A 26,435-nucleotide genomic window follows, 5' to 3' on the forward strand; every position below is an offset into this window, starting at 1 on the left:
CATCAATACTTCATTCCATTTTGTGACTGAATAATATTCCATTTTATTGTTATGTCTAGTAATGTTTTATTGGATGCTGGGCATTTTCAATTTTATGTTCTGGATTTCACTGTATTCGTTTGTTGTGCTTACTTTAGGAAGTGGTTAAGTTACTTGGAATCAGTTTGATCCCTTTAAGCCTGGCTTTTAGACTTTGTTAGTATGGGTCTAGAGCAGCCTTTAGTCTAAGGCATTTGGCCCATCACAAAGGCAGTACTTTTCTGAGGATTCTACTTGATGTTCTACATATTAAGAAATCTTTCTAATAAAGATTCTAACAGGCTAGTGGGAACATTAAAATCCTTTCCAGGGTGGGTAGAGGAGCTCAGGGTGGGCAAAGGTGGCTTCAGCCTGCCATGACAGAGACCCAGGTTCGAGTCCCTGTGTCTGCCCATTTGAAAAAAAAAAGCCCTTTCCAGCCCTGTATGAGCCCTGGGGATTTTCATCTATTCCTTTTTGGTAATTCTTGCCCAGCTTTGCATTTGTCTCATATATGTACGCAGATTATACATCACCAAAGACTTGAAAGAAGACCCCTCTGTAGATTTCCAGAGTTCTCTGTGTGTAGCTCTTTCCTGTCTAGTATCTTGCCCAGAAAATCTAGCTGCCTGTTTCCTCAACTAACAAAATCTAACTCTGTTTCTTCAACTCAACAAGATACCAGGACCCATTTAGACTCCCCTTTGCTGTGCTGCAGCTTGGAAATTCTCCATGTAGTAAGCTAGAGCAGTTGTGAGTCTCACCTTGTTTGCTTCTCTTTTTCTCAGGCATCAGTGTCCTGGGCTGCTTGTTGTCCAATGTCTAAAAACCATTGTTCATATATTTTGTCCAGTTTTCTAATTGTTTAAGGTAGTAAGTTAAATCCAATCTCTCTTACTCCATCATGGCTGAGGTTTAAGGCAGTTTAAATGAAATGACACATATGAAAAGACAGTATATTAATAAAAATGAAGAAATAAATATCAGCAAGCTGCTAGTATTCAAGTCATGGAATTATATCATTATACTGATTTAAGTGCTGCTTTTTTCTTCTGGGTTTTCCAGAAACCATCATCGAAAGAAAAGTGTGGAGTGGTAGATTATCCTATAGAAGAAATAAGCAATTTCCATAAAAGTAAAAATATTTTGGCATACATGGGACCTTGTATGGAGAACTGCTATGAGTTTTAAATATCCCTATCCATTGCTGACAGCAGGGGCAGCTGGTGGGAGTGATGCTGAAGTGATGGCTGCTGACTGGAAGAAGTGTGACTTGATTGCAAAGATTTTGGCCTCTTGTCCCCAGCAGTCTCTTTCACCAGAGAATTACTATAAGGATATCTGTCCCCAGGTAAATCGTTTTGTTGCTTTTGACTGTTTTGCTTATTTATAGAAAGCATATTTTTAACATTCCTCTAATAGTGAGTAAAAAGAATATAATATTTAAATTTATTGCTTAGTAGGGGACCTTCAAAAACTATGGAAGATACTGACATAAATGTTAGGTTTAAGAATGCCTCACCATTATTAAATGTCTGGCTGGTTTACTCTCGGAACTAGACGATGAAATTAAAGTTTCATTTTCTTCATTCTCTTATCTCTTTGTGTGTTTTTCGTTGTTTTTTTTTTTAATAGGTATTAAACAAACCAGGCAAATTAATATGGTTCACAATTTAAAAAGCACAAAAGAGTAGATTAAAAAGTAAGTCTCTCTCATCCCTGTTCCCTAGTCCCTCAGAGGTAGTCACTGTTACCAATTTTTTGTTTATCTTACCAGAGATATTCTGTGTATTTTGCAACAAGTATATGCATACATATTTGTGTCTGTATTCTAATTTTTGTCTTACTGGTCACATACTATGTACACTGTTCGTCATTTTGCTTTTTTCATTGATCTCCCTTGGAGACCATGTCATATGATATCATTTCCTATAGAGCTGCCTCATTCTTTTTAATAAGTACATAGTATTTCATCATATTAATGTAGCATTATTTATTTATCTAGCATCCTGTTGATGAACATTTGAGTTGTTTCCATTTCTTTACTATTACAAAGCATGTTGTGAATAATATCCATAAATCTTTGTGCACGTGTACAAGTATTGCCATAGAAAAAATTCTTAGGGCTGGAATTATAGCTCAAAGATTGTTTTAAATTTTGATGGATGTTGCCTACACAGTGTACTACAAAACTTTTGGATCTTTGCTAATTTGTTAGGTATTAATGGAGAAGAATTTTTTTTTTAGTTTTAGGAATATATATTTTTAAAATTTATTTTGTGTTATCAAACCAAAACAGCATACAAACATGAACATTCTTAACATACAAACATTCCGAGTATGGTGTACAATCAATATCGTCACATAGTAGTATATTCATCACCATGATCATTTTTTAAAACATTTGCATCACTCCAGAGAAAGAAAGAAAAAGAAATAAGAAGAAATTCACACATACCATACCTCTTACCCCTCCCTCTCATTGAACACTAGTATTTCCATTTACTGAATAGATTTTAACCTTTGTTCCCCCATTTTTTCTATACCCCTTACCACTCCCTTTCATTGTTCATTAGTATCTCAGTCTACTCAATTTATTTTAATATTTGTCCCCTCTATTACTTATTTATTTTTATCCATATTTTTTACTCTTCTGTCGATTTGTAGATAAAAGGAGCATCAGACACAAGGTTTTCACAATCACATAGTCACTTTGTGAAAGCTATATCATTTTACATTCATCTTCAAAAAACATGACTACTGGATATCACTTTGTTATTCAAGATATAATGGAGAGGCTGGAGGGAACTGCCTGAAAATGTAAAGCTGTGTTCTAGTAGCCGTGTTTCTTGATGATGATTGTATAATGATATAGCTTTCATAGTGTGACTGTGTGATTGTGAAAACCTTGTGTCTGATGCTCCTTTTATCTACCTTGTCAACAGACAAGTAGAACATATGGAATAAAAATAAATAATAGGAGGAACAAATGTTAAAATAAATTTAGTAGATTGGAATGCTAGTGATCAATGAAAGGGAGGGGTAAGGGGTATGGTATGTATAATCTTTTTTTTTTCCTGTTATTGTTTTATTTCTTTTTCGGTTGTCTTTTTATTTCTCTTTCTGAATTGATGCAAATGTTCTAAGTAATGATGAATATGCAACTATGTGATGATATTGAGAATTACTGATTATATATGTAGAACAAAATGATACATTAATGTTTTTGTTCTTAATTTTTTAATTAATAAATTAAAAAAAATTTTTAAACATAACATACAAACACAAGCATTCTTACCATATGATCATCCCATTCTTGGTATATAATCAATAACTCATACAATATCATCACATAGTTGTATGTTCATCATCATGATCATTTCTTAGAACATTTGCATCAATTCAGAAAAAGAAATAAAAAGAAAACAGAAAAAAAATCATTCATACCATACCCCTTACCCCTCCTTGTCATTGATCACTATTGATCAGTAGCATTTCAATCTACTAAATTTATTTTAGCATTTCTTCTCCCTATTATTTATTTATTTTTAATCCATACGTTTCACTCATCTGTCCATAAGGTAGATAAAAGAAGCATCAGAAACAAGGTCTTCACAATCACACAGCCACATTGTGAAAGCTATATCATTATACAATCATCTTCAAGAAACATACTACTGGAACACAGCTACAGGAACACAGCTCTACCATTTTCAGGCAGTTCCCTCCAGCCTCTCTGTTACACCTTAACTAAAAAAGGTGATATCTATATAATGTGTAAGAATAACTTCCAGGATAACCTCTTGACTCTGTTTGGAATGTCTCAGCCATTGACACTTTATTTTGTCTCATTTCTCTCTTTCCTCTTTTGGTCGAGAAGGTTTTCTCAATCTCTTGGTGCTGAGTCCCAGCTCATTCTAGGATTTTTGTCCCATGTTGCCAGGAAGGTCCACACCCTTTGGAGTCATGTCCCATGTAAAGAGGGGGAGGGCAGTGACTTTGCTTCTCATGTTGGCTGAGAGAGAGAGGCCACATCTGAGCAATAAAAGAGGTTCTCTTGGGGGTGACTCTTAGGCCTAATTTTAAGTAGGCTTAGCCTATCCTTTGCAGGGTTAAGTTGCATATGAACAAACCCCAAGATTGAGGGCTCAGCCTGTTGCTTTGGGTTTCCCCACTGCTTGTGAGAATATCAAGAATTCTCCACTTGGGGAAGTTGAATTTTCCCCTTTTCTCACCATTCTCCCAAGGGAACTTTACAAATATTTTTTATTCACTGTTCAAATCTGAAAATAATATTTTTGAGGAATTTGTTACAATGTGAGAGGTTTTCAACAATATGCAAAATTGAAAATAAAGTATGGTCTCAATTAAAATAGAAAATTACATAGAAAATATTTTGGAAAAAAATACACCAAAAAGGTTTATAGTAATTTGGGGAGATTTTAATTTCTTTTTTTTTTATTTTTTTGCTTGGACAGGCACTGGGAATCGACCCCGGGTCTCCAGCATGGCAGGCAAGAACTTTGCCTGCTGAGCTACCATGGCCTGCCCTAATTTTTTTAACACTTTATTTCTGCAATGAGCATGCATTACTTTTATAAAGTTGACCAAATTATTTTTTAGAAACATAGCCTCTTCAGCTTTTATACCCTTTGAGACTGGGTTGTTAAATGAAAAAAACAATTCTGTTGAATGAATGTAATTATGCTGAATTTATTTTTTAGGTTAATGAAATTAGTGATTTCTCTTCTGGTTAATGCAATGTTTCTTGCAAAGAGCATGGTATTTATTTTATGTAACTTTTCTTCTAGATCCTGGATTTATTTCACTTTCAAGATAAATTGACAGCACGACAGTTTCAGAGAGTTGCCACTACTACCTTTATAACTATGTCAAGAGAACAGCCGCAGTTGGCAGCAAAGTATTTGCTTCAGCCAGTATTAGCTCCTCTTCATCGATGTTTGAATACAGCAGGTAAAGGAAGAAGTCTGGTGGTTGAGGACATTCCTCTCAAGGTCACAGGACCTTCTCCTGTGTTTCAGATTAAATGTTTTAAGTCTGTGGTATTTCGGTGTCTTTAGTTTTACTTTTCTCCCTCCAACTTTTTTTTTTTAATTCTTATTGTGATAACATATATATAACACAAAATATTCCATTTTAATCACTTTTGTGTATATAATTCAGTGATATTTACTTCAGATTCACAGATTTGTGCTAGCATCACCATCATACGTTACCAAAACTTTTTCTGCATCCCACACAGAAACTCTGTACCCATAAAGCAACAGCTCTCTATCCCGCCTAAGCCACCTCCCATCCCACCTCTGCTGCTGGTAACCCATAATCTACTTTCTCTCTCTATGAATTTGTTTATTCTAAGTATTTGGTATAAATGAAATCATACAGTATTTGTCTTTTTGTGTCTGACTTCTTTTACTCAACTCCTACCAATTTTTATTTTGAAAAATTCACTGCACAAAGTTTTAAGAATAGTACATTGAACCATCCATATACATTTCACCTTTATTCGCTGTTAACATTTTGGCATGTTTGCTTTATCTTTTTCATTTACTGCTCTTTCTATCCACATAAGTATTTTTTGCTGAATCACTTGAGAGTTAGTTGCAGACATGACACTTTACCATCAAATAACTTCAGCATTTATCTCTAAAGAAAAATGTCAGTTTTCTATATAACCACAACACAATTATTACACTCAGCGGATTTAACATTAATATAATACTATATTTAAATTTCTCTAATTATCCCAATAACTGTCTTTATAGCTATATTTTAAAATCCAGAATCTGATTAGAAATTATAAGTTGCATTTACTTGTGTCTTTTTGGTCTCCATTAATGTAGAATAGTTCCTACCCTTTTGTTTGTCTTTCATCACATTTTTGAAGACCCCAAATCAGTTGTGTTACAGAATTTCCCTCAGTTTGCGTTTTTCTAATTGTTTCTTCATGATTAGATCCAGATTAAACATTTTGGTAGGAATTCTACATAGGTGATGTTTTTTTCTCAGTGCATCACATGATGGGGAGGATACCTTATCTATTTATCACATTATTGGTGATGTTAAATTTGATCTTTTGGTTAAGATGATAATAGCCAGAGTTATCCATTATAAAAATTCTTTTCCCTTTTGTAATTATTAAGTATTCTATGGGATGATAAATTCTGTGAATATCCTTTTCCTTAACTAGTCTTTCATACTGTATCCATTTATCATTTACTGTATCCATTTATCATATGGTAATGAATTTATTATTCATTTACTATCCCCATTGATGATTCTCACCTATGAAATGATGACATTACATTTCTTTTATTCCTTCTAGTTTGTTAGTTGTATTCTGTTGAAAGAGCTTTCTTTCTTCCTGCCTTGTCCCTTTTTAAAAAATTATTTTTTAATTTTTAGTATGGATTCATGGATTCTTTTTTTATACAGTGTGTTAACATACATTCCTGTCAATTATTTTGATGCTCATATTATCACAGATATGACCGTTGGGTTTCTTTCTGTTTTAATCTCTTAAAAAATTGACACTTTTACTAGTTCCCTTAGTGTTTTTATGGTTTACTGAATTTAATGCTGGGAAACTGAGTATAATTTTAGCATTCTTATTGGGTAAAAATATATTTTTACATAATAGTTTGTAGGGTTAAAATGAAAAGAAAGATTGACATTATGTTTAAAACAAATTTAGTTCTCATAGACTTTGTATAGAAGTCATTTGTAGTAAACAATTTTCTTGGGTATATATAGTATTGAAGAGTAGGGATGGAGATAGTTTAATTTTTGTGCATAATAAAATTTCACCAGATTGAATTTTGGTGAAGTGAAATTTGTGATCATTCAAACATGATAAACATGATATTTGAGTAAAAAACTGAAATTCCTTATAAATTTGATGGAAATCTAGTCCAGACTCAGTATATTCTTCAAAAAATGGCTCAAAACTCAAATAATATTTCTGATGGTCTTAATATGAGAGTCTAGCAGTTCTTACATATCTAATTTCATATACTGAAGCTATATGTTATTACTGATCTATTTATTTATTTTCTTGTCGATGACTGATTAGATATTTCCTTTAGTCTAGAGCTGTGGTTCTCAAAGTGTGGTCACAGGACCAGCAGCATCAGCATCATATACAAACTTATTAGAAAACAAATTATTGTGCACCACCCCAAAGTTAGAAACTCTGAAGTGGGGCCCAACACTCTGTTTTTTTTGGTAACTTTTCTATTGTGTGGTATAACATATATACAAAGCAAAGAAAGAAAAAAGCAGTAGTTGTCAAAGCACTCTTCAACAAGTAGTTACAGGATAGATCCCAGAGTTTGTCATGGGCTACCATATGCAGCAGTCTCTTTGAATAAGCCCTACGTGTGATTTGAATGTGTGTTAAAGTTTGAGCACTAGCCAAGAACATGATGTTTATGAGGCATAGATCCAGTCTAACTGTGGGTCAGTGTTTTTTGCCCTGGATCTTGTTCACTCATTCAAGAAATATTTATTGAATGACTGTTAGCAGGCATTCTTTTTTTAAAATATATTTTTATTGATAAATCTTCACACACATACATTCCATATATGGTGTACAGTGGCTCACAATATTATCACACAGTTGTGTATTTATCACCATGATCTTTTTTTTTAAGAAAATTTGCATCTCTCCAGAGAAAGAAATAAAAAGGAAAAAGAAAAAGCTCATACATGCCATACTCCTCCTTATACTTCCCTCTCATTGACCACTAGTATTTCCATCTACCCAATTTATTTTAGTCTTTGTCCCCTCTATTCTTTATTTTTTATCCATATTTTTTTTTACTCATCTGTCCATACCCAGGATAAAAGGAGCATCAGACACAAGATTTTCACAATCACACGGTTACATTGTAAAAGTTATGTCTTTGTATAATCACCTTCAAGAATCAAGGCTATTGGAGCACAGTTCAACAGTTTCAGGTACTTCCATCCAGCCACTCCAGTATACCACAAACTAAAAAGGGATATCTGTATACTGTAAAAGAATAACTTCCAGGATAACGTCTTGATACTGTTTGAAATGCCCCTCGATACTGTTTGAAATCTATCAGCCAGTGAAATTTTAATTTGTCTCATTTCTCTCTCTCCCCCTTTTTTGGTCAAGAAGGCTTTCTTAATCCCTTGATACCAGGTCCTGACTCATCCTGGTATTTCTGTCCCATGTTGCCAGGGAGATTACACCCCTGAGAGTCATGTCCCATGTAGTGGGGAGGGCTATGAGTTCACCTGCTGAGTTGGCTTAGAGAGAGAGTCCACATCTGAGCAACGAAAGAGGTTCTTTGTTCATATCCCAGTGGTGCCTCCAACAAAACAAAACAGACAAAAAACAAACAAACAAAAAAAGAGGTTCTCTAGGGGTGACTCTTAGGTCTAATTTTAAGTAGGCTTAACTTATCCTTTGCAGGAATAAGTTTCATAGGGACGAACCCCAAGATTGAGGGTTTGGTCTATTGATTTGGTTGTTTCCACTGCTTGCAAGAAAATCAGGAATTCTCCAAATGGGAAAGTTAATTATTTCCTCCTTTCTTGGAAATCCCCCAAGGGGACTTTGCAAGTACTTCTTTATTCACTGCCCAAATTACTCTGGGATATATTGGGGTATCACACTAACCTGGACACACCAACAAAATCCCACACACTATTTAAGATTCTGTGTACTTGTGGTGTTCAACTAAACTGGCCACACAAGTTAAATTTGGAGATACACTACCCAAAATATAAATTGCACCAAATAAACATCTGTCCCTTTGGTCTCGCACGGAAGTTTTAAAATGTGGACAATATCACCTTTTACCCTGTATTCTGATTTACCTTAGTCCTATCCAGAACAGCTTCATTCGTATCTCTTCTCAAAGTTTATTAGGAGGCATTCTTGATGTGTTAGATAACATTTATAACATCTGCTAATGTGTTTTGTATACACAATTTATTTATAACAAAAAGGGCTTGGCAAGAAAATGACTGCTCTTACATAGACCAATGATTGCCACTGGAAAAACAGTCTAAAGTATAAGCTTTTTAATATTGTTCTTCATACTGTTACCACATTTTTAAGACTATGTGGCATCTCTGATTAATTACCATATTTTATCAAAACCAAGATGCACATTTTTTCACATTAAAAAACTTTTATTTTGTAAATCTTCCTCACATTTTAGAAGAACTTTATTGTATGATATAGCATCTATACAAAGCAAAGAAAGAAAAAAACAATAGTTTTCAAGTACTCTTCAACAGGTTTTACAGGATGGATCCCAGAGTTTGTCGTGGCTACCATACCATCCTCTCAGATTTTTTCTTCTAGCTGCTCCAGGATATAGGAGGCTAGAAGAAATAATTTTTTTTTTTCATATCACAGTCGACTTTTTTTGGTGAAAAATAACATATATACACAAAAGCACTAAATTTCAAAGCACAGCACGGTTAGTTGTAGAATAGATTTCATAGTGTGGTATGGATTACAATTCCACAATTTTAGGTTTTTACTTTTAGCAGCTCTAAGATACTGAAGACTAAAAGAAATATCAATATAATTCAGCAATCATATTCATCTGTTAAACCTTACCTTCTCTGTATAACATGTATATCATCACCTTTGATCTTTCTGTCCCACTCTTTAGGGGTATTTGGATTATGTCGTTCTAACTTTTTCATGTTGGAAGGGGCTGTCAATAACATGGGATGGGGAGATGTAACTAGCTAATGTTCTGGAGAGGCTAGGCCCTCTGGGTTTCAGGACTTATCTGGTCCAGGACCCCATCTGGAGGTTGTAAGTTTCTGGAAAGTTACCCTATGCACGGAACCTTTGTAGAATTTCATATATTGTCCTAGGTGTTTTCTAGTATTGGCTGGAATGGTTTTGGTTGGGGTTTGGCAAGTTATTATGGTAGGTAGTAAGGTCTAACTGAAGCTTGGATAAGAGTGATCTTCAGAGTAGCCTTCTTCTTGACTCTATTTGAGCTCTCTCAGCCACTGATACCTTATTTGTTCCACTTTTTCCCCCCTTTTGGTCAGGATGACATTGTTGATCCCACAGTGCCAGGGCTGGACTCATCCCTGGGAGTCATCTCCCATGCCACCAGGGAATAGAATGGAAGACTCTTTTAAGAAATATAACATCACCTACTCTCTTGGTGGCACAGAGGACAATAATTTATGTAAAAGCATGGATATCAGTAATTTGATGTTGATGTGTTTCATAAAAGTTGGACACTGAATGTAAAGTTTTAGGAATTCCCTAACCCATTTGTCCCAATTATTAAGCTTATATAAAAAATTATATATAATAAAACCCTATATTTAAATAATTCTTAAAGAACATTTTTAGTACTTTTAAGAATTCTTTCTCTTTCTGAAAACTTTTTAAGTGAGATTTTCAGGCATTCATAGAGAACTCCTATGTACCCATCACCTAGACATAACCATAAGCTCTACCATTTTGTTTTGTCTCTACCCTATTTCTTCATTTAATAAATATAAAATAAAACTTCTAGCTGATAATGTGGAAGGTTAATTGGCAGTGTTTTTCTTCCTAGTGATAGATGAAATATCGATGTATGTTAATAACCAATGGCATTATAGATTGCTTGAAATGTTGCATTGGGATGGTGCCATATCATGCAGTTTTGCCATGTATTGCAATGGAGACCATGCTGTTACTTACCAAACCACCTCTATAGTAAAACTTCCTTCCTTAGGCTCAGTTTCTTTTATTCAATAAGGCACTGAGTGTGAGTTATTTTATTTTTTGTTCTCTAGAGATTCCAGAAAGTGAGATGGCACCAGGGACCATTTTGGTGACAGAAGAAGAACTTAGTAGATGTATTGAGGATGTGTTTAAGGTTGGTAATTTGAATTATGTTTTTAATTAATAGTTCTGCTTACTTTTAAAAAATAATTTTGAGGCGGGCCGCGGTGGCTCAGCGGGCAAAGTGCTTGCCTGCTATGCCGGAGGACCTTGGTTCGATTCCCGGCCCCAGCCCATGTAACAAAAACGGAGAAACAGAATACAATAAAACAAGAAAATGTTTAAAAATGTTTCCCTTTCTTCCTTCCTTCCTTCCTTCTATCCTTCCTTCCTTCTCTCTGTCTTTCCTTTAAAAAAAAAAAAAAAAAAAAAAAAATTTTGACTTTTAATTGGCACTTCAAGAATTGGAAAGAGTAATCTTTTTTATTAAATATTTTTATTGACAAAGCCACACACAAACACAAACATTCTTAACATACAAACATTCCATGCTTGTTAATAACCAATGGCATCGTAGATTGCTTGAAATGTTGTACAATCAGTGGCTCACAATATCATCACATAGTTGTATATTCATCACCATGATCATTTCTTAGAACATTTGCAAAAGAAAAAGAAAAAAGAAAAAACTGATACATACCATACCCCTTACCCCTCCCCCTCGTTGACCACTAGTATTTCCATCTATCCAATATAAATATATAGACTTTTTAAAAAATATTATATTCATACATCATACAATCCAACCGAAGTAGGCATACCTTCGCCACCATAATCTACATGAACATTTCCTTTTCTTCCACAAAGAATCCATACCCATCCTGGATTCCCCCTACCTGTTGACATTTACTTTTGGCATAATGCCTTTGTTACATTCAGTGGAAACATATTACAATGTTACTGTTGAGTATAAACCCTAGCTTGCATTTATTGTATTTTTCCCTGCATATCATCCATTTTCAACACCTTACTGTGTTGATAATCACAGTATTATCAACACAGCTCTACATTTTATAAATATAATATATATTATATAATATATTATATAATATATATTATATTATATAATATTATATATTATAATATATTATATATAATATATTATATAATATTATATATTATTATATAATCTATTTGCTTTCCCTCACACAAAAATGTTTTTTATGTTTACACTTTACCCAATACATATATTTTTTAAAAAATAACAATCTTTATTTATTTAAAAAATTATTTTATTTTATTTTTTTAAAAAACAAAAACACCAAACAAACGCAAACATTCCTATTTTGATCATTCCTTCCACATATATAATCAGTAATTCACAATATCATCACATAGTTGCATATTCATCATCATGATCATTTCTTGGAACATTTGCATCTATTCAGAAAAAGAAATAAAAGGAAAACAGAAAAAAAATTTCTACATACCATGCCCCTTACCCCTCCATTTCATTGATCACTAGCATTTCAAACTAAATTTATTTTAGCATTTGTTCCCCCTATTACTTATTTTTATTTCATATGTTCTATTCGTCTGTTGACAAGGTAACAGGAGCATCAGACACAAGGTTTTCACATTCACAGAGTCTCATTGTGAAAGCTATATCATTGTTCAATCATCATCAAGAAACATGGCTACTGGAACACAGCTCTACATTTTTGGGCAGTTCCCTCCAGCCTCTCCACTACATCTTGAACAACAAGGTGATATCTACTTAATGCATAAGAATAACCTCCAGGATAACCTCTCAACTCTGTTTGGAATCTCTCAGCCATTGACACTTAGTCTCATTTCACTCTTCGCCCTTCGGTCGAGAAGGCTCTCTCAATCCCTTGATGTTAATTCTCAGCTTATTCTAGGGTTTTTCTCAGTCCCTTGATGCTGAGACTCGGCTCTTTCCAGGAATTCTGTCCTACGTTGCCAGGAAGGTCCACACCCCTGGGAGTCATGTCCCACGCAGAGAGGGGGAGGGTGGTGAGACTGCTCGTCGTGTTGGCTGGAGAGAGAGGCCACATCTGAACACCAAAAGAGACTCTCTTGGGGGTGACTCTTAGGCCTAGATTTAAGTAGACTTGACCTATCCTTTGTGGGGTTAAGTTTCATATGAACAAACCCCAAGACTGGGGGCTCAGCCTATAGCTTTGGTTGTCCACATTGCTTGTGAGAATATCAAGAATTCAACTTGGGAAAGTTGAATTTCTCCCTGTTCTCATCATTCCCCGAAGGGGCTTGCAAATACTTTTCCACTCATTGATCAAATCACTCTGGGATTCATCAGGGCATCCCTCTGGACAAACCAACAAAATCTCATGTCCTACCTGAGATTCCAAGTACTTATGACGTTCAATCAAACTATCTACATAAGTTATATTAGGAAATCTTTTTACTTTCTTGATGAAGTTCTTTGATGCACAAAAGTGTTTAATTTTGAGGAGTTCTCATTTCTTTCTTTCTTTCTTCAGTGCTCTTGCTTTGAGTGTAAGGTCTATAAAACCACCTCCAAGTATAAGATTTATAGTATATTTCCCTACATTTTCTTCTAACAGTTTTATGGTCTTAGATCTAATGTTTAGGTCTTTGATCCATTTTGAGTTAACTTTTGAATAAGGTGTGAGATATGGATCCTCTTTCATTCTTTTGCATATGGATATCCAGTTCTCTAGGCACCATTTATTGAAGAGACTGTTCTGTTCCAGATGAGTTGGCTTGACTGCCTTATCAAAGATATTTGTCCATAGATGAGAGGGTCTATATCTGAACACTCTATTCTATTCCATTGGTCGGTATGTCTATCTTTATGCCAGTACCATGCTGTTTTGATCACTGTAGCTTCATAATTCGCCTTAAAGTCAGGTAGCGTGAGACCTCTGATTTCATTTTTTTTTCTCAGGATACTTTTAGCAATTTGGGGCACCCTGCCCTTCCAGATAAATTTGGTTATTGGTTTTTCTATTTCTGAAAAGTAAGTTGTTGGGATTTTAATTGGTATTGTATTGAATCTATAAATCAATTTAGGTAGAATTGACATCTTAACTATATTTAGTCTTCCAGTCCCTGAACACAGTATGGCCTTCCATCTATTTAGGTCTTCTGTGATTTCTTTTAACAATGTCTTATAGTTTTCTTTGTATAGGTCTTTTGTCTCTTTAGTTAAATTTGTTCCTAAATATTTTATTCTTTTGGTTGCAGTTGTAAATGGAATTCGTTTCTTGATTTCCCCTTCAGATTGTTGATTACTAGTGTATAGAAACACTACAGATTTTTGAGTGTTGATCTTGTAACCTGCCTCTTTGCTGTACTCGTTTATTAGCTCTAGTAGTTTTGCTGTGGATTTTTTGGGGTTTTTGACATGTAGTATCATATCATCTGCAAACAGTGATAGTTTTACTTCTTCCTTTCCAATTTTGATGCATTGTATTTCTTTTTCTTGTCTAATTGCTCTGGCTAGAACTTCCAACACAATGTTGAATAACAGTGGTGATAGTGGACATCCTTGTCTTGTTCCTGATCTTAGGGGGAAAGTTTTTAGTTTTTCACCATTGAGGATGATGTTAGCTGTGGGTTTTTCATATATTCCCTTTATCATTTTAAGGAAGTTCCCTTCTATTCCTGTCCTTTGAAGTGTTTTCAACAGGAAAGGATGTTGAATTTTGTCAAATGCCTTTTCAGCATCAATCGAGATGATCATGTGGTTTTTCTGCTTTGATTTGTTGATATGGTGTATTACATTAATTGATTTTCTTATGTTGAACCATCCTTGCATTCCTGGGATGAATCCTACTTGGTCATGATGTATAATTCTTTAATGTTTTGCTGGATTCGATTTGCTAGAATTCTGTTGAGGATTTTTGCATCTATAGTCATTAGAGAGATTGGTCTGTAGTTTTCTTTTTTTGTAATATCTTTGCCTGGTTTTGGTATGAGGGTGATGTTGGCTTCATAGAATGAATTAGGTAGCTTTCCCTCCACTTCGATTTTTTTGAAGAGTTGAGCAGAGTTGGTACTAATTCTTTCTGGAATGTTGGTAGAATTCACATGTGAAGCCGTCTGGTCCTGGACTTTTCTTTTTGGAAAGCTTTTGAATGACTGATTTGATTTCTTTACTTGTGATTGGTTTGTTGAGGTCGTCTATGTCTTCTTGAGTCAGAGTTGGTTTTTCATGCCTTTCCAGGAACCCGTCCATTTCATCTAAATTGTTGTATTTATTAGCGTGAAGTTGTTCATAGTATCCTGTTATTACCTCCTTTATTTCTGTGAAGTCAGTGGTTATGTCTCCTCTTCCATTTCTGATCTTATTTATTTGCGTCCTCTCTCTTCTTCTTTTTGTCAATCTTGCTAAGGGCCCATCAGTCTTATTGATTTTCTCATAGAACCAACTTCTGGTCTTATTGATTTTCTCTATTGTTTTCAGTTTCATTTATTTCTGCTCTAATCTTTGTTATTTCTTTCCTTTTACTTGCTTTGGGGTTAGTTTGTTGTTCTTTCTCCAGTTCTTCCAAGTGGACAGTTAATTCCTGAATTTTTGCCTTTTCTTCTTTTCTGATATAGGCATTTAGGGCAATAAATTTCCCTCTTAGCACTGCCTTTGCTGCGTCCCATAGGTTTTGATATGTTGTGTTTTCATTTACATTCGCCTCGAGATATTTACTAATTTCTCTTGTAATTTCTTCCTTGACCCACTGGTTGTTTAAGAGTATGTTGTTGAGCCTCCACGTATTTGTGATTTTTCTGGCACTCTGCCTGTTATTGATTTCCAATTTCATTCCTTTATGATCCCAGAAAGTGTTGTGTATGATTTCAATCTTTTAAAATTTGTTGAGATTTGTTTGTGACCCAGCATATGGTCTATCTTTGAGAATGATCTATGATCACTTGAGAAAAAGGTGTATCCTGCTGTTGTGGGGTGTAATGTCCTATAAATGTCTGTTAAGTCTAGCTCATTTATTGTAATATTCAAATTCTCTGTTTCTTTATTGATCCTCTGTCTAGATGTTCTGTCCATTGATGAGAGTGGTGAATTGAAGTCTCCAACTATTATGGTAGATGTGTCTATTTCCCTTTTCAGTCATTGCAGTGTATTCCTCACGTATTTTGGGGCATTCTGGTTCGGTGCGTAAATATGTATGATTGTTATGTCTTCTTGTTTAATTGTTCCTTTTATTAGTCGATGGTGTCCTTCTTTGTCTCTTTTAACTGTTTTACATTTGAAGTCTAATTTGTTGGATATTAGTATAGCTACTCCTGCTCTTTTCTGGTTGTTATTTGCATGAAATATCTTTTCCCAACCTTTCGCTTTCAACCTATGTTTATCTTTGGGTCTAAGATGTGTTTCCTGTAGACAGCATATAGAAGGATCCTGTTTTTTAATCCATTCTGCCAGTCTATGTCTTTTGATTGGGGAATTCAGTCCATTGACATTTAGTGTTATTACTGTTTGGGTAATATTTTCCTCTACCATTTTTCCCTTTGTAATATATATTTCATATCTGATTTTCCTTCTTTCTACACTCTTCTCCATACCTCTCTTCTGTCTTTTCGTATCTGACTCTAGTGCTCCCTTTAGTATTTCTTGCAGAGCTGGTCTCTTGGTCCTAAATTCTCTCAGTGACTTTTTGTCTGAAAATGTTTTAATTTCTCCCTCATTTTTGAAGGATAATTTTGCTGGATGTAGAAGTCTTGGTTGGCAGTTTTTCTCTTTTAGTAATTTAAATATATCATCCCACTATGTTCTAGCTTCCATGGTTTCTGCTGAGAAATCTACACATAGTCTTATTGGGTTTCCCTTGTATGTGATGGATTGTTTTTCTGTTGCTGCTTTCAAGATCTTCTCTTTCTCTTTGACCTCTGACATTCTAACTAGTAAGTGTCTTGGAGAACGCCTATTTGGGTCTATTCTCTTTGGGGTGCCCTGCACTTCTTGGATCTGTAATTTTAGGTCTTTCATAAGAGTTGGGAAATATTCAGTGATAATTTCTTCCATTAGTTTTTCTCCTCCTTTTCCCTTCTCTTCTCCTGCTGGGACACCCACAACACGTATATTTGTGCGTTTCATATTATCATTCAATTCCCTGAGCCCCTGCTCAAATTTTTCCATTCTCTTCCCTATAGTTTCTGTTTCTTTTTGGATTTCAGATGTTCCATCCTCCAGTTCACTAATTCTATCCTCTGTCTCTTTAAATCTACCATTGTGGGTTTCCATTTTTTTTTCATCTCTTTTACTATGTCTTTCAATCCCATGAGTTCTGTGATTTGTTTTTTCAGACTTTCCATTTCTTCTTTTTGTTGATCCCATACCTTCTTCATGTCCACCCTCAATTTATTGATTTGGTTTTTGAAGAGGTTTTCCATTTCTGTTCGTATATTCAGAATTAGTTGTCTCAGCTCCTGTATCTCATTTGAGCTATTGGTTTGTTCCTTTGACTGGGCCATATCTTCAATTTTCCTGGTGTGATTTGTTATTTTTTGCTGGTGTCTGGGCATTTAATCAGATTTCCCTGAGTGTGGGACCCAGCAGATTCAGAGACTTTCCTGTGAAGTCTCTGGGCTCTGTTTTTCTTATCCTGCCCAGTATGTGGTGCTTGTCTGTTTGCGGGTCCCACCAGCGAAAAATGTTGTGGGTCCTTTAACTTTGGAAGATTCTCGCAGCTGGGTGTGTGATGGAGACAGAGGAAAGGTTGTAGGTTGGTTTTAATGGCTTCAAATTGTGAAGTCCTGGGATCTGAGTTCCTTGAGAGAGGGAATTCACCTGAGTTGTGTTTCACCCCTCCCGCGGGGAAGATTCAGGTGGTAGAGAGCCCTGAAAGCAGTCTGTTTCTGCTTTCAGGGCCGTTGTAACCTATGAAATCCCAGCGCTGAGCCCAGAGGCAACGAATCCGCCGTAGAAACAGCCGCAGAAGGCTCTGTTTCGCCCCCTTTCCTCTTTTTCAGTTAGCACAATTGGTGACTTCCGCCTTGATCAGTTTCGCCTGAGCTGAGGGCCTATTTTTAGTAGTCAGAAGTTGTTCATTAATGCCACTATTGGTGTTAGGTTGGGCTCAGTCTCTACTACTGTTGGAGACTCTTCCCTTTCCTTCCGGGAAGTTGCCTGTCGGGGAGGGGCACCAGCCGCCGTGGCTTGGGGAACCGCTGTTCGGATGCTCCCAGCAGGCCCGGGAAGCTGCGTGTGTGGACGTGGCTGCGGTTGCCGGCCACCACGGCCTGGGGGACCGCTTTTCCGAGGCTCCCAGCCTGCCTGGAAAGCCGCGCGTGGGGGAGGGGTGCCGGCCGCCGCGGCTTGGGTTACCGCCAATCCAAATCTCCCCATCGGCCCGGGAAGCCGCGTGTGTGGAAGGGGCTCCGGTCGCCGGCCACCGCGGGTTGGGGGATCGCCGCTCCGAGGCTCCCAGCTGACCCGGGAAGCCGCGCGTGGGGAGGGGCGCCGGCCGCCGCAGCTTGGGGAACCCGATGCAGAGCTCCCAGCCGGCCCGGGAAGGAGGGAGGGAGCTCTGGCCGTCAGCCGCCGCGACCCGGGGAAGCGCGCGCCTCTCGGGGACCTCACCGCAGTGGAGACTCTTAGCCGGTCCAGCCGGTCCAGAATGGGGTATGCTGTGTGTCTGGTCTCTGTCATGGCTCCGGGAGCTGTTCTGTACTGTTTCTAGTTCTTTAGTAGTTGTTCTGGAGGAGTAACTAAGACCCATGCGCCTTAGTAAGCCGCCATCTTCTCCGGAAGTCCAATTACTTCATTTTTAAATCATAAGATAGCTGTGTTAGTTTGCAAGCTGCTGGAATGTGATATACCAGAAAAAGAAAGGCTTTTAAAAAGGTGAATTTATTAAGTTGTAAGTTTATAATTCTAAGGTTGTGAAAATGTCCAAATTAAGGCACCAACAAGAGGTTGCCTTCACTCAAGAAAGGCCAGTGAAGTTTAGGGTTTCTCTCTCAGCTGGGAATGCACATTGTCATTTCTGCTAGCTTTCTCTCCAGACCTCCTCAGTGGCTTCCCCAGGACTCTGTCTGTTCTAGGTTGGCTCTGTAACTTTTTCTAAAATGGTTCCCTCTTAAAGGGCTACAGTAAGCAATCTTACCTTAAGTGGGTAGAGACACATCTCCATGGAAACCATTTAATCAAAAGTTACCACCCACAATTGGGTGGGTCATATCTCCTTGGAAACAATAAAAAAATATCCCACCCAGCAATATTGAATGAGGATTAAAGGACATGGCTTTTTCTGGGGTACATAATAGCTTCAAACCACCACAATAGGTTTGTACTTTTTGGATCTGGCAGATGTTTAAAGCTGATTCACTTGTGGGTACTTTTGATGAGTTCTTCAGAGGCCCTCCAGGGAATATTAAACAATACTTCCTATGATGAAGATGATGCATTTTTTCCACTTGGCTGCTTTGTCTTTCACCCTTTACTTTCATTCATTTACTTCATATTCATTATCTCTAGAAATTCCATCACCCCTTCAGGATGTTTTCTTGGGCAAAATTTAAAAGGGTGCCAGGCTGTAGTTGCCTCAAAATATGGGAATAGAGAATGAATAAGGTTGATAAAACCAATTTAGACATACATTGATAATTGTTAAAACTAGTAATGGGCACATAAGGGTTTATTTCATTATTCTCTCTACTATATTATAAATTAAAAAATGTTCATAATAAAAAGCTTTTTATTTAATTAATTTATTTATTAAACATAACCACATACAAACATAAACATTCTTACCGTATGATCATTCCATTCTTGATATATAATCAGTGACTCACAATATTATCACATAGTTGCATATTCATCACCACGATAATTTCTTAGAATATTTGCATCAATTTAGAAAAAGAAATAAAAGGAAAACAGAAAAAAATTCATACATACCATACCCCTTACCCCTCCCTTTCATGATCACTAGCATTTCAATCTACTAAATTTATTTTAACATTTGTTCTCCCTATTATTTATTTATTTTTAATCCATATGTTTTACTTATCTGTCAATAAGGTAGATAAAAGGAGCATCAGACACAAGGTTTTCACAATCACACAGTCACATTGTGAAAGCTATCATTATACAGTCATCTTCAAGGAACATGGCTACTGGAACACAGCTCTGCATTTTCAGGCAGTTCCCTCCAGCCTCTCCATTACACCTTCACTAAAAAGGTGATATCTATTTAATGTGTAAGAATAACCTCCAGGATAACCTCTCAACTCTGTTTGGAATCTCTCAGCCATTGACACTTTGTCTCATTTCCCTCTTCCCCCTTTTGGTCGAGAAGGTTTTCTCAATCCCTTGATGCTAAGTCTCAGCTCATTCTAGGGTTTTTCTCAATCCCTTGATGCTGAGTCTCCATCCATTCCAAGATCTCTGTCCCACGTTGCCAGGAAGGTACACACCCCTGGGAGTCATGTCCCACGTAGAGAGGGGTAGTGTGGTGAGACTGCTCGTTATGTGTTGGTTGGAGAGAGAGGCCACATCTGAGCAACAAAAGAGGTTCTCTGAGGGTGACTCTTAGGCCTAATATTTAGTAGGCTTAGCCTATCCTTTGCAGGGTTAAGTTTCATATAGACAACCCCCAAGATTGAGGGCTCAACTTATTGCTTTGGTTGTCCACACTGCTTGTGAGAATATCAAGAATTCTCCACTTGGGGAAGTTGAATTTTCCCCCTTTCTCACCATTCTCCCAAGGGGACTTTGGAAATGCTTTTTTATTCACTGTTCAAATCACTCTGGGATTTATCGGGGCATCATTCTGGACAAACCTACAAAATCTCATGTACTACTCAAGGTTCCGTGTACTATGGTGTTCAATTAAGCTGTCCACATAAGTTATATTAGGAAATGCACTAGTCAAAATATAAATTTTGTACCAAATAAACATTTTTTGCTTTAGTCTCACACATAAGCTAAAGTTTTAAAATACTAATTACCAAATGTTTTCAACACCCTGCAGTATTGACATTCCTTTATTCTTCACTATCATTATACACTCTAGGCATTCCTAGATTATACCATCTCAGTCTTTATCGTCTGTCTTTCCTTCTGATTTCATTTGTGCCCCCAGGCCTCTTCCTTCTATCATTCTCAAATTCAGCTTTTAAAAATTGCTCCCTTCCTCCTGTGTGACCCATATCTGATCTTTGTGAAACATTCTTTGCCCCTCCATATTTTCTGACTGCTGGCCAACCCTTGAGGAACACCTCTCTTTTAGCTCATCTCTAAAAACATCCTTAACACTCCAAGACTGATGTATCTTTTGGATACAGTTGTCTTTTGGAGGCCTCTCTCACTGGGCTTGAGGTGAGGGGCAGGCACACCCCTCCACCCCTTACTACCATTTGGGACTCCTGGCTCACCAACAGTTCGTTGCAAAGAAATCCTCCTCACTAATCTCCTCTCAATCTCTATGCTTTTGATCCTTCATCTACTCTTGTTCTGTGAAAGGGATTTGTTTAGGCCCCAAATCTGTTTTCATCCCAGAGTGGTATCTGACTTTGTAGTTTTAAATCTATTTCATCTTAGGCCCTCACTTAAAATTGCCAGTTTAATATCCTGTCACACGTATTATCACAACCAGCCATCCAGCTGCCGTTACAGAAGCTGTGTACTAAACTGCAGGGCATCTTAGTCCCTTAGAGTCAATTTCATCTTTTCTTCATACATACATAGTCCGGATGAGGTTGGTTATCTGACTTTTAACACCACAGCAGGATTAGAAGTAACAGATTAGAAGTTAATTATGTAAAATAAGGTACAGTGACAAGAGTATGCCAGCAGAGAGGAGCAAGAAAGGGACAGAAAAAGTACCTCAAAAGGGAATAATAACTTGAAAAGCTAAATAATTTGGGGCTTAAATGTCCAGTATACTTTGCTTAAAATGGCAGAGATTGCATATAATCCGTTTGATAAATATTTCCTTCTAAAAATGTTAAAATAGAATACCTTTTGGTATTTAAAGGAATAAGACCTCAGCTCTCTGAATGAAAGTTTTATTATGGGAACAATTACAGGGAAGGTCTTTTAAATCTTTAATTCTTTCATACAGCAGAGGTGGAATAGTCTTCTGTGATAGTTTTGGTGGGCCAAGGTGGAAAGTTCTTAGCAATGTAAGTATGTACAAGTGCTGGTTGAATTGAATTAAAAACCTGGCAGAGCTGCTTGTATTTCATCTGCAAAAGCAGAGTGTTTAATTCTTCTTATTTCTATGTATGTACCTTACATCTAGCAAAATTCTCCAAGCCAAAAACGGGATATGTAGCTCAAATAACTTTTAGTACAAGGGCTTCCAGTTCTGTCTCCTTCTCTGAACATCCGGGACTCAATCCCTAGAATGTGTAAATTGTTTTGTACTCTCTAGCATGAGAAGGATTGACAAGGTTTTTCTTTGCCTTGAGAAGTAAAGAGAGGTGCAGATTGCATAGAGATGGTACTGAATAGGGCAGGGAAAGAGAATTGCAGTTCTTTCTTATTTGGACCTTCTTTTTTTTTGACTCTTAAGAGGACTGGTCAGATTTTGATACAGGGAGAAATGTTTCCTTTTGGTATTCCTCATAATACTAGCCTAGCCCAAGACTCCCTGAAGGCAAGACAAATTTTAGGGTGGGAAAGGCTATAGGATACACAGTTTATTTTCTATATTCTCATTTCCATTTTCAGATTCAAGAAATTTTAACTTCAATGATCAAAGTCTTTCTTCTTCATCTAATCTTAACAGATTTCTAATTAAAGTTACTGTGGCCTTTTGACTCCTCTTTTTGAGTTTTAATTATTTTTGCAGAGTACATTAAAATAATAAAATCTTAGAACTGGAAGGATTTTCCTACAATAGAAGTCATGGAAGTAATTTAGTACAACCCCCTCAGTTTACAGCAAAGAAAATGAAATCCGAGAGATTATGACTTGTCCCAAATCATACAGCTAGTGAGTGACACAACTTTTTCCTTTTCTCTATCTCACTCTCTCTCTCTCTGTTTGTTTAGAATAGATAATATTTGCACAAGGTACAAATTTAAGAAGTACGAAAAACTTTATTAGTAAAATGTTACTCTCCCTCCCACCTATGGCTCTCCCTAAAGGCAACGATTCTTCCTGAATGATTCCTTCTATAATTGAATGGTGACCTTGAGTAACATACAAAGGCTGAAAAAAGAATCCTTCAAGTTGTGGGAAGTGCAGGTATTAGCTTTCCTAAGTGCTTCACTTTAGATTCTGTGGGATAGTGTAATGGAAAGTGCCTAAACTTTTTTTACTGTATAGTATAACATATATATAAAGCAAAGAAATAAAAAAGCAATAGTTTTCAAAGCACTCTTCAAAAAGTGGTTACAGGGTAGATCCCGGAGTTTGTCATGGGCTACCATATGATCCTCTCATATTTTTCCTTCTAGCTGCTCCAGAATATAGGAGGCTAGAGGGCTTAAATACTTGTTATCGTCACAACTGACTTTTTTTCCTTCTTTTTTTTGTGAGCACTAACATATATACAAAAAAGCTATAAATTTCTAAGCACAGCATCACAATTAGTTGTAGAACATATTTCAGACTTTGACATGGGTTACAATTTCACAATTTTAGGCTTTTACTTCTAGCTGCTCTAAAATACTAGAGACTAAAAGAGATATCAATTTAATGATTCAACATTCATATTCATTTGTTAAGTCTTATCTTCTATGTATAATTCCACCATCACCTTTGATCTTTCCATACCTCTCATTGGGGTTGTTTGGGCTATGGCAATTCTAAATTTTTGATATTGGAAGGATCTGTCACTAATATGGGGTAGGGGGTTGGAACTATCAGATGTTCTGGAGAGGATGGACTAGGTTTCAGGAAGTGCCTGACTTTTGAACCAAATGGACCTAGGTTGAAATCCTGACTCCACTGTTTATTAGCCATGAGACTTTAGGTGACTTATTTAACACTTGAATTTGGGGATGAAATAAGGTGACTTTTGTTAGCATAATGTAGCATATAATAAATGTTCAAAAACCTGTCAGTTTCCTTTTGGTTCAAGGAAACTCATCTTAAAAAAGACTATTTTGTGCAATACATTTTAAAAGCAAGTACAATGGAAAATGCTTTTTATATTTAGGTCATTTGCCCTGCTATTTTGTTTCTCACAGGTCTTACTTAGACATGGTAAGTGTATTAGGAGTTCTGAAACACTACTATCAAAAGAATCACTGTAATGTTTAGAAGCAGTATTTGACTTGTTTAATCTTTAATAGGGACAAGTCAAGTTCCAGCCTGTACTGAATTTCAGTGTTTGGATTCAGTCACCTTGATTCATAATAGACCCATCATGTTTGTGTTTCCACTTGTGTACATCCCTATAAAAAATAAGACCCTAAATTCAGAAAACAATTTTACATACAATAGCATCAAAAGGAATAAAATAGTTAGGAATAAATTTAACATTTGTTCAAGGCTGTATATTTTATAGACTCCTATCACATGAATTATCTTAATTGTTCTCCAAAGCCTAATACCTACATTATAATTGAGGTAACTGAAACCTAAAGAGGTTTAAATGTCTTAAACACATTCGCACAATAACATGTGATCCTGGAAAATCACATAGGTGGCAGAACAAAACTCATGCCCAAGTTTCCTGACTCCTGACTACCTGGTGCTCTTTCTGCTATACTTCAGCAACCTTTCAGAGATATGCTGAACAATGTAATGGAAGTCTATCGAATGAGAAGTAGAATGTATAAGGGCTTCTTTTTTAAAGCCGTGTCTTTTATCTTCTTTTTTTACTTTGACACTGAAACACTTTTTTTTGGGGTGGGGGGTGGTGGTGCATTGTCTGGGAACACAGAAACGCTTTTATTCTTAATACTTTTGACCATTTAGATTCCTCCTTGGTTTTTTTTCTTTCCTTTTTAATTTAATTCTCAGTCCTTCCAGAGTAATTCAGTCATTCAGACAATAAGGATATATGCCAAATAAGCCAACATAAAATCAAGCCTTCTTTGCTCATTCTGCTCTCCTTTCCATGGCTGAAATTCTGTGATTCTGTTTAGTTAATTAGCGCTGCTTGAGTATCTATTATCTATAACTGTAAGAGAAATGAAAATACATACTGAATTTTAGCTTCTGCACAAAAATAGAGCTTTTGAGAAAATAAACAGCAGTCAGTCTAGTTCATTCTTTGATTTGGTCAATCCACCATAAAACATTTTCCAAGCATTTACTGAATTCCAGACACTTTACCAGGTTAATACATATAGAAATTATTAATAGCCAGCTCCAGCCACATTCACAAATATATGGAGATTAAATAACACACTCATAAACAACCAGTGGGTCAAAGAAGAAATTGCTGGAGAAATCAGTAGCTATCTGGAAGTGAATGAAAATGAGAATATAACTTATCAGAACTTATGGGATGCAGCAAAGGCTGTGCTGAGAGGGAAATTTATTGCCTCAAATGATTATATTTAAAAACAAGAAAGAGCAAAAATCGAGGACTTAACAGCAAACCTGGAGGAACTTGAGAAAGAACAGCAAACTAACCCCAAAGCAAATAGGAGAAGAGAAATAAAAAAGATTAAAGGAGAGATAAATGAATGGGAGAACAAAAGAACAATAGAAAGAATCAGTAAAACCAAAAATTGGTTCTTCGAGAAAATCAATAAAATTGATGGGCCATTAGCAAGACTGACAAAGAAAAAAGAGAGTGGATTGTGTTTCACAATATGAATTCCCATCCCACTCTTCCTCCAATAAGCAGGGAAGACCCCCCAACTAGGAAGAGGTTACTTACCTAAGCACAGCTCAAGGAAGTTTCACAGTACTCAGATGTTAGAGCACAGAGACTGAGCTGTCACCAGCCTAGTGTGCTCCAGGAGTTTCCTCTGTATATATTGTGACTTCACTGGAATGATTTTTTTCCATGAGGATTTAGTCATTTTCAGTGCTGGCACCAAGAGATTGCAGTGCAGCATTGGTTGAATCAGTCTGGCCTCCCATGTTCCAGTAGGGGTCACTAAACTCCAGATACAAATCAATGATCTTGGGTGTCAAAATGAAGGGGAAGTGGCCAAACATTTTGGGAGTATAAATAGAGGGTAATGCTGTATGTCAGGTGCAGACCAAACTGTTAACTTTCTGTGACTTCAGGGTTAGGCATATTTTGGATGGATCCCCCTCTCCATCAGAAGGCATGGTAGAAGGGGGATTATGTAAGAAGACTCAACGAAAGAAAGAAAGGTGTTACAGAAGCTGCTGTCCATGATGCCATTGGGACTGTTAGCCCTATCTTGCAGAGCTTGTGTGGCTAGGATTAGTAACAACCTGAGTTGGATTAGGAGTTGGAATCTACTGATTCTGAGAGGGGGGAACATTTGAGATAGTTGGAGTGACTTAGGAACCGAAGCAATTAAAATTTCATTATGTACAAAGAGGAGTGAGCATTAGGGAGCCATGGAGTGCATGGTTATATAATTTTTTTAACCATGGAAAAATATACATAACTTAAAATTTACAATTTTAAAGTATATAATTCAGTGGCATTAAGTACTTTTACAATGTTGCACAGCCGTCAACACTATTTAGTTCTAAAACTTTTTCATCATCCCAAACAAAGATATTGTGTCCATTAAGCAGCCAGTCCCCCACTGCTGC

General features: G+C 36.4%; 1 protein-coding gene across 2 annotated transcripts in view; it reads left to right on the forward strand.

Moving 5' to 3' along the window:
- The window catches only part of TANGO6 (transport and golgi organization 6 homolog), a 294,759-nt gene that overhangs the window by 32,964 nt on the left and 235,360 nt on the right, over positions 1 to 26,435 (forward strand). For both annotated transcript variants that reach the window (XR_013163629.1, XM_077132839.1), the window contains exons 5-7: positions 1,233 to 1,369; positions 4,830 to 4,992; positions 10,837 to 10,919. Coding sequence is in view for 1 of the 2 variants with exons in the window: in XM_077132839.1 (XP_076988954.1) it covers positions 1,233 to 1,369; positions 4,830 to 4,992; positions 10,837 to 10,919 (383 nt within the window). In the remaining variant the exon portion in view is untranslated. The remainder of the gene's footprint in view (positions 1 to 1,232; positions 1,370 to 4,829; positions 4,993 to 10,836; positions 10,920 to 26,435) is intronic.

Source organism: Tamandua tetradactyla, chromosome 16 (genome assembly GCF_023851605.1).
Source record: "Tamandua tetradactyla isolate mTamTet1 chromosome 16, mTamTet1.pri, whole genome shotgun sequence".
NCBI classification, from domain to species: Eukaryota; Metazoa; Chordata; class Mammalia; order Pilosa; family Myrmecophagidae; genus Tamandua; species Tamandua tetradactyla.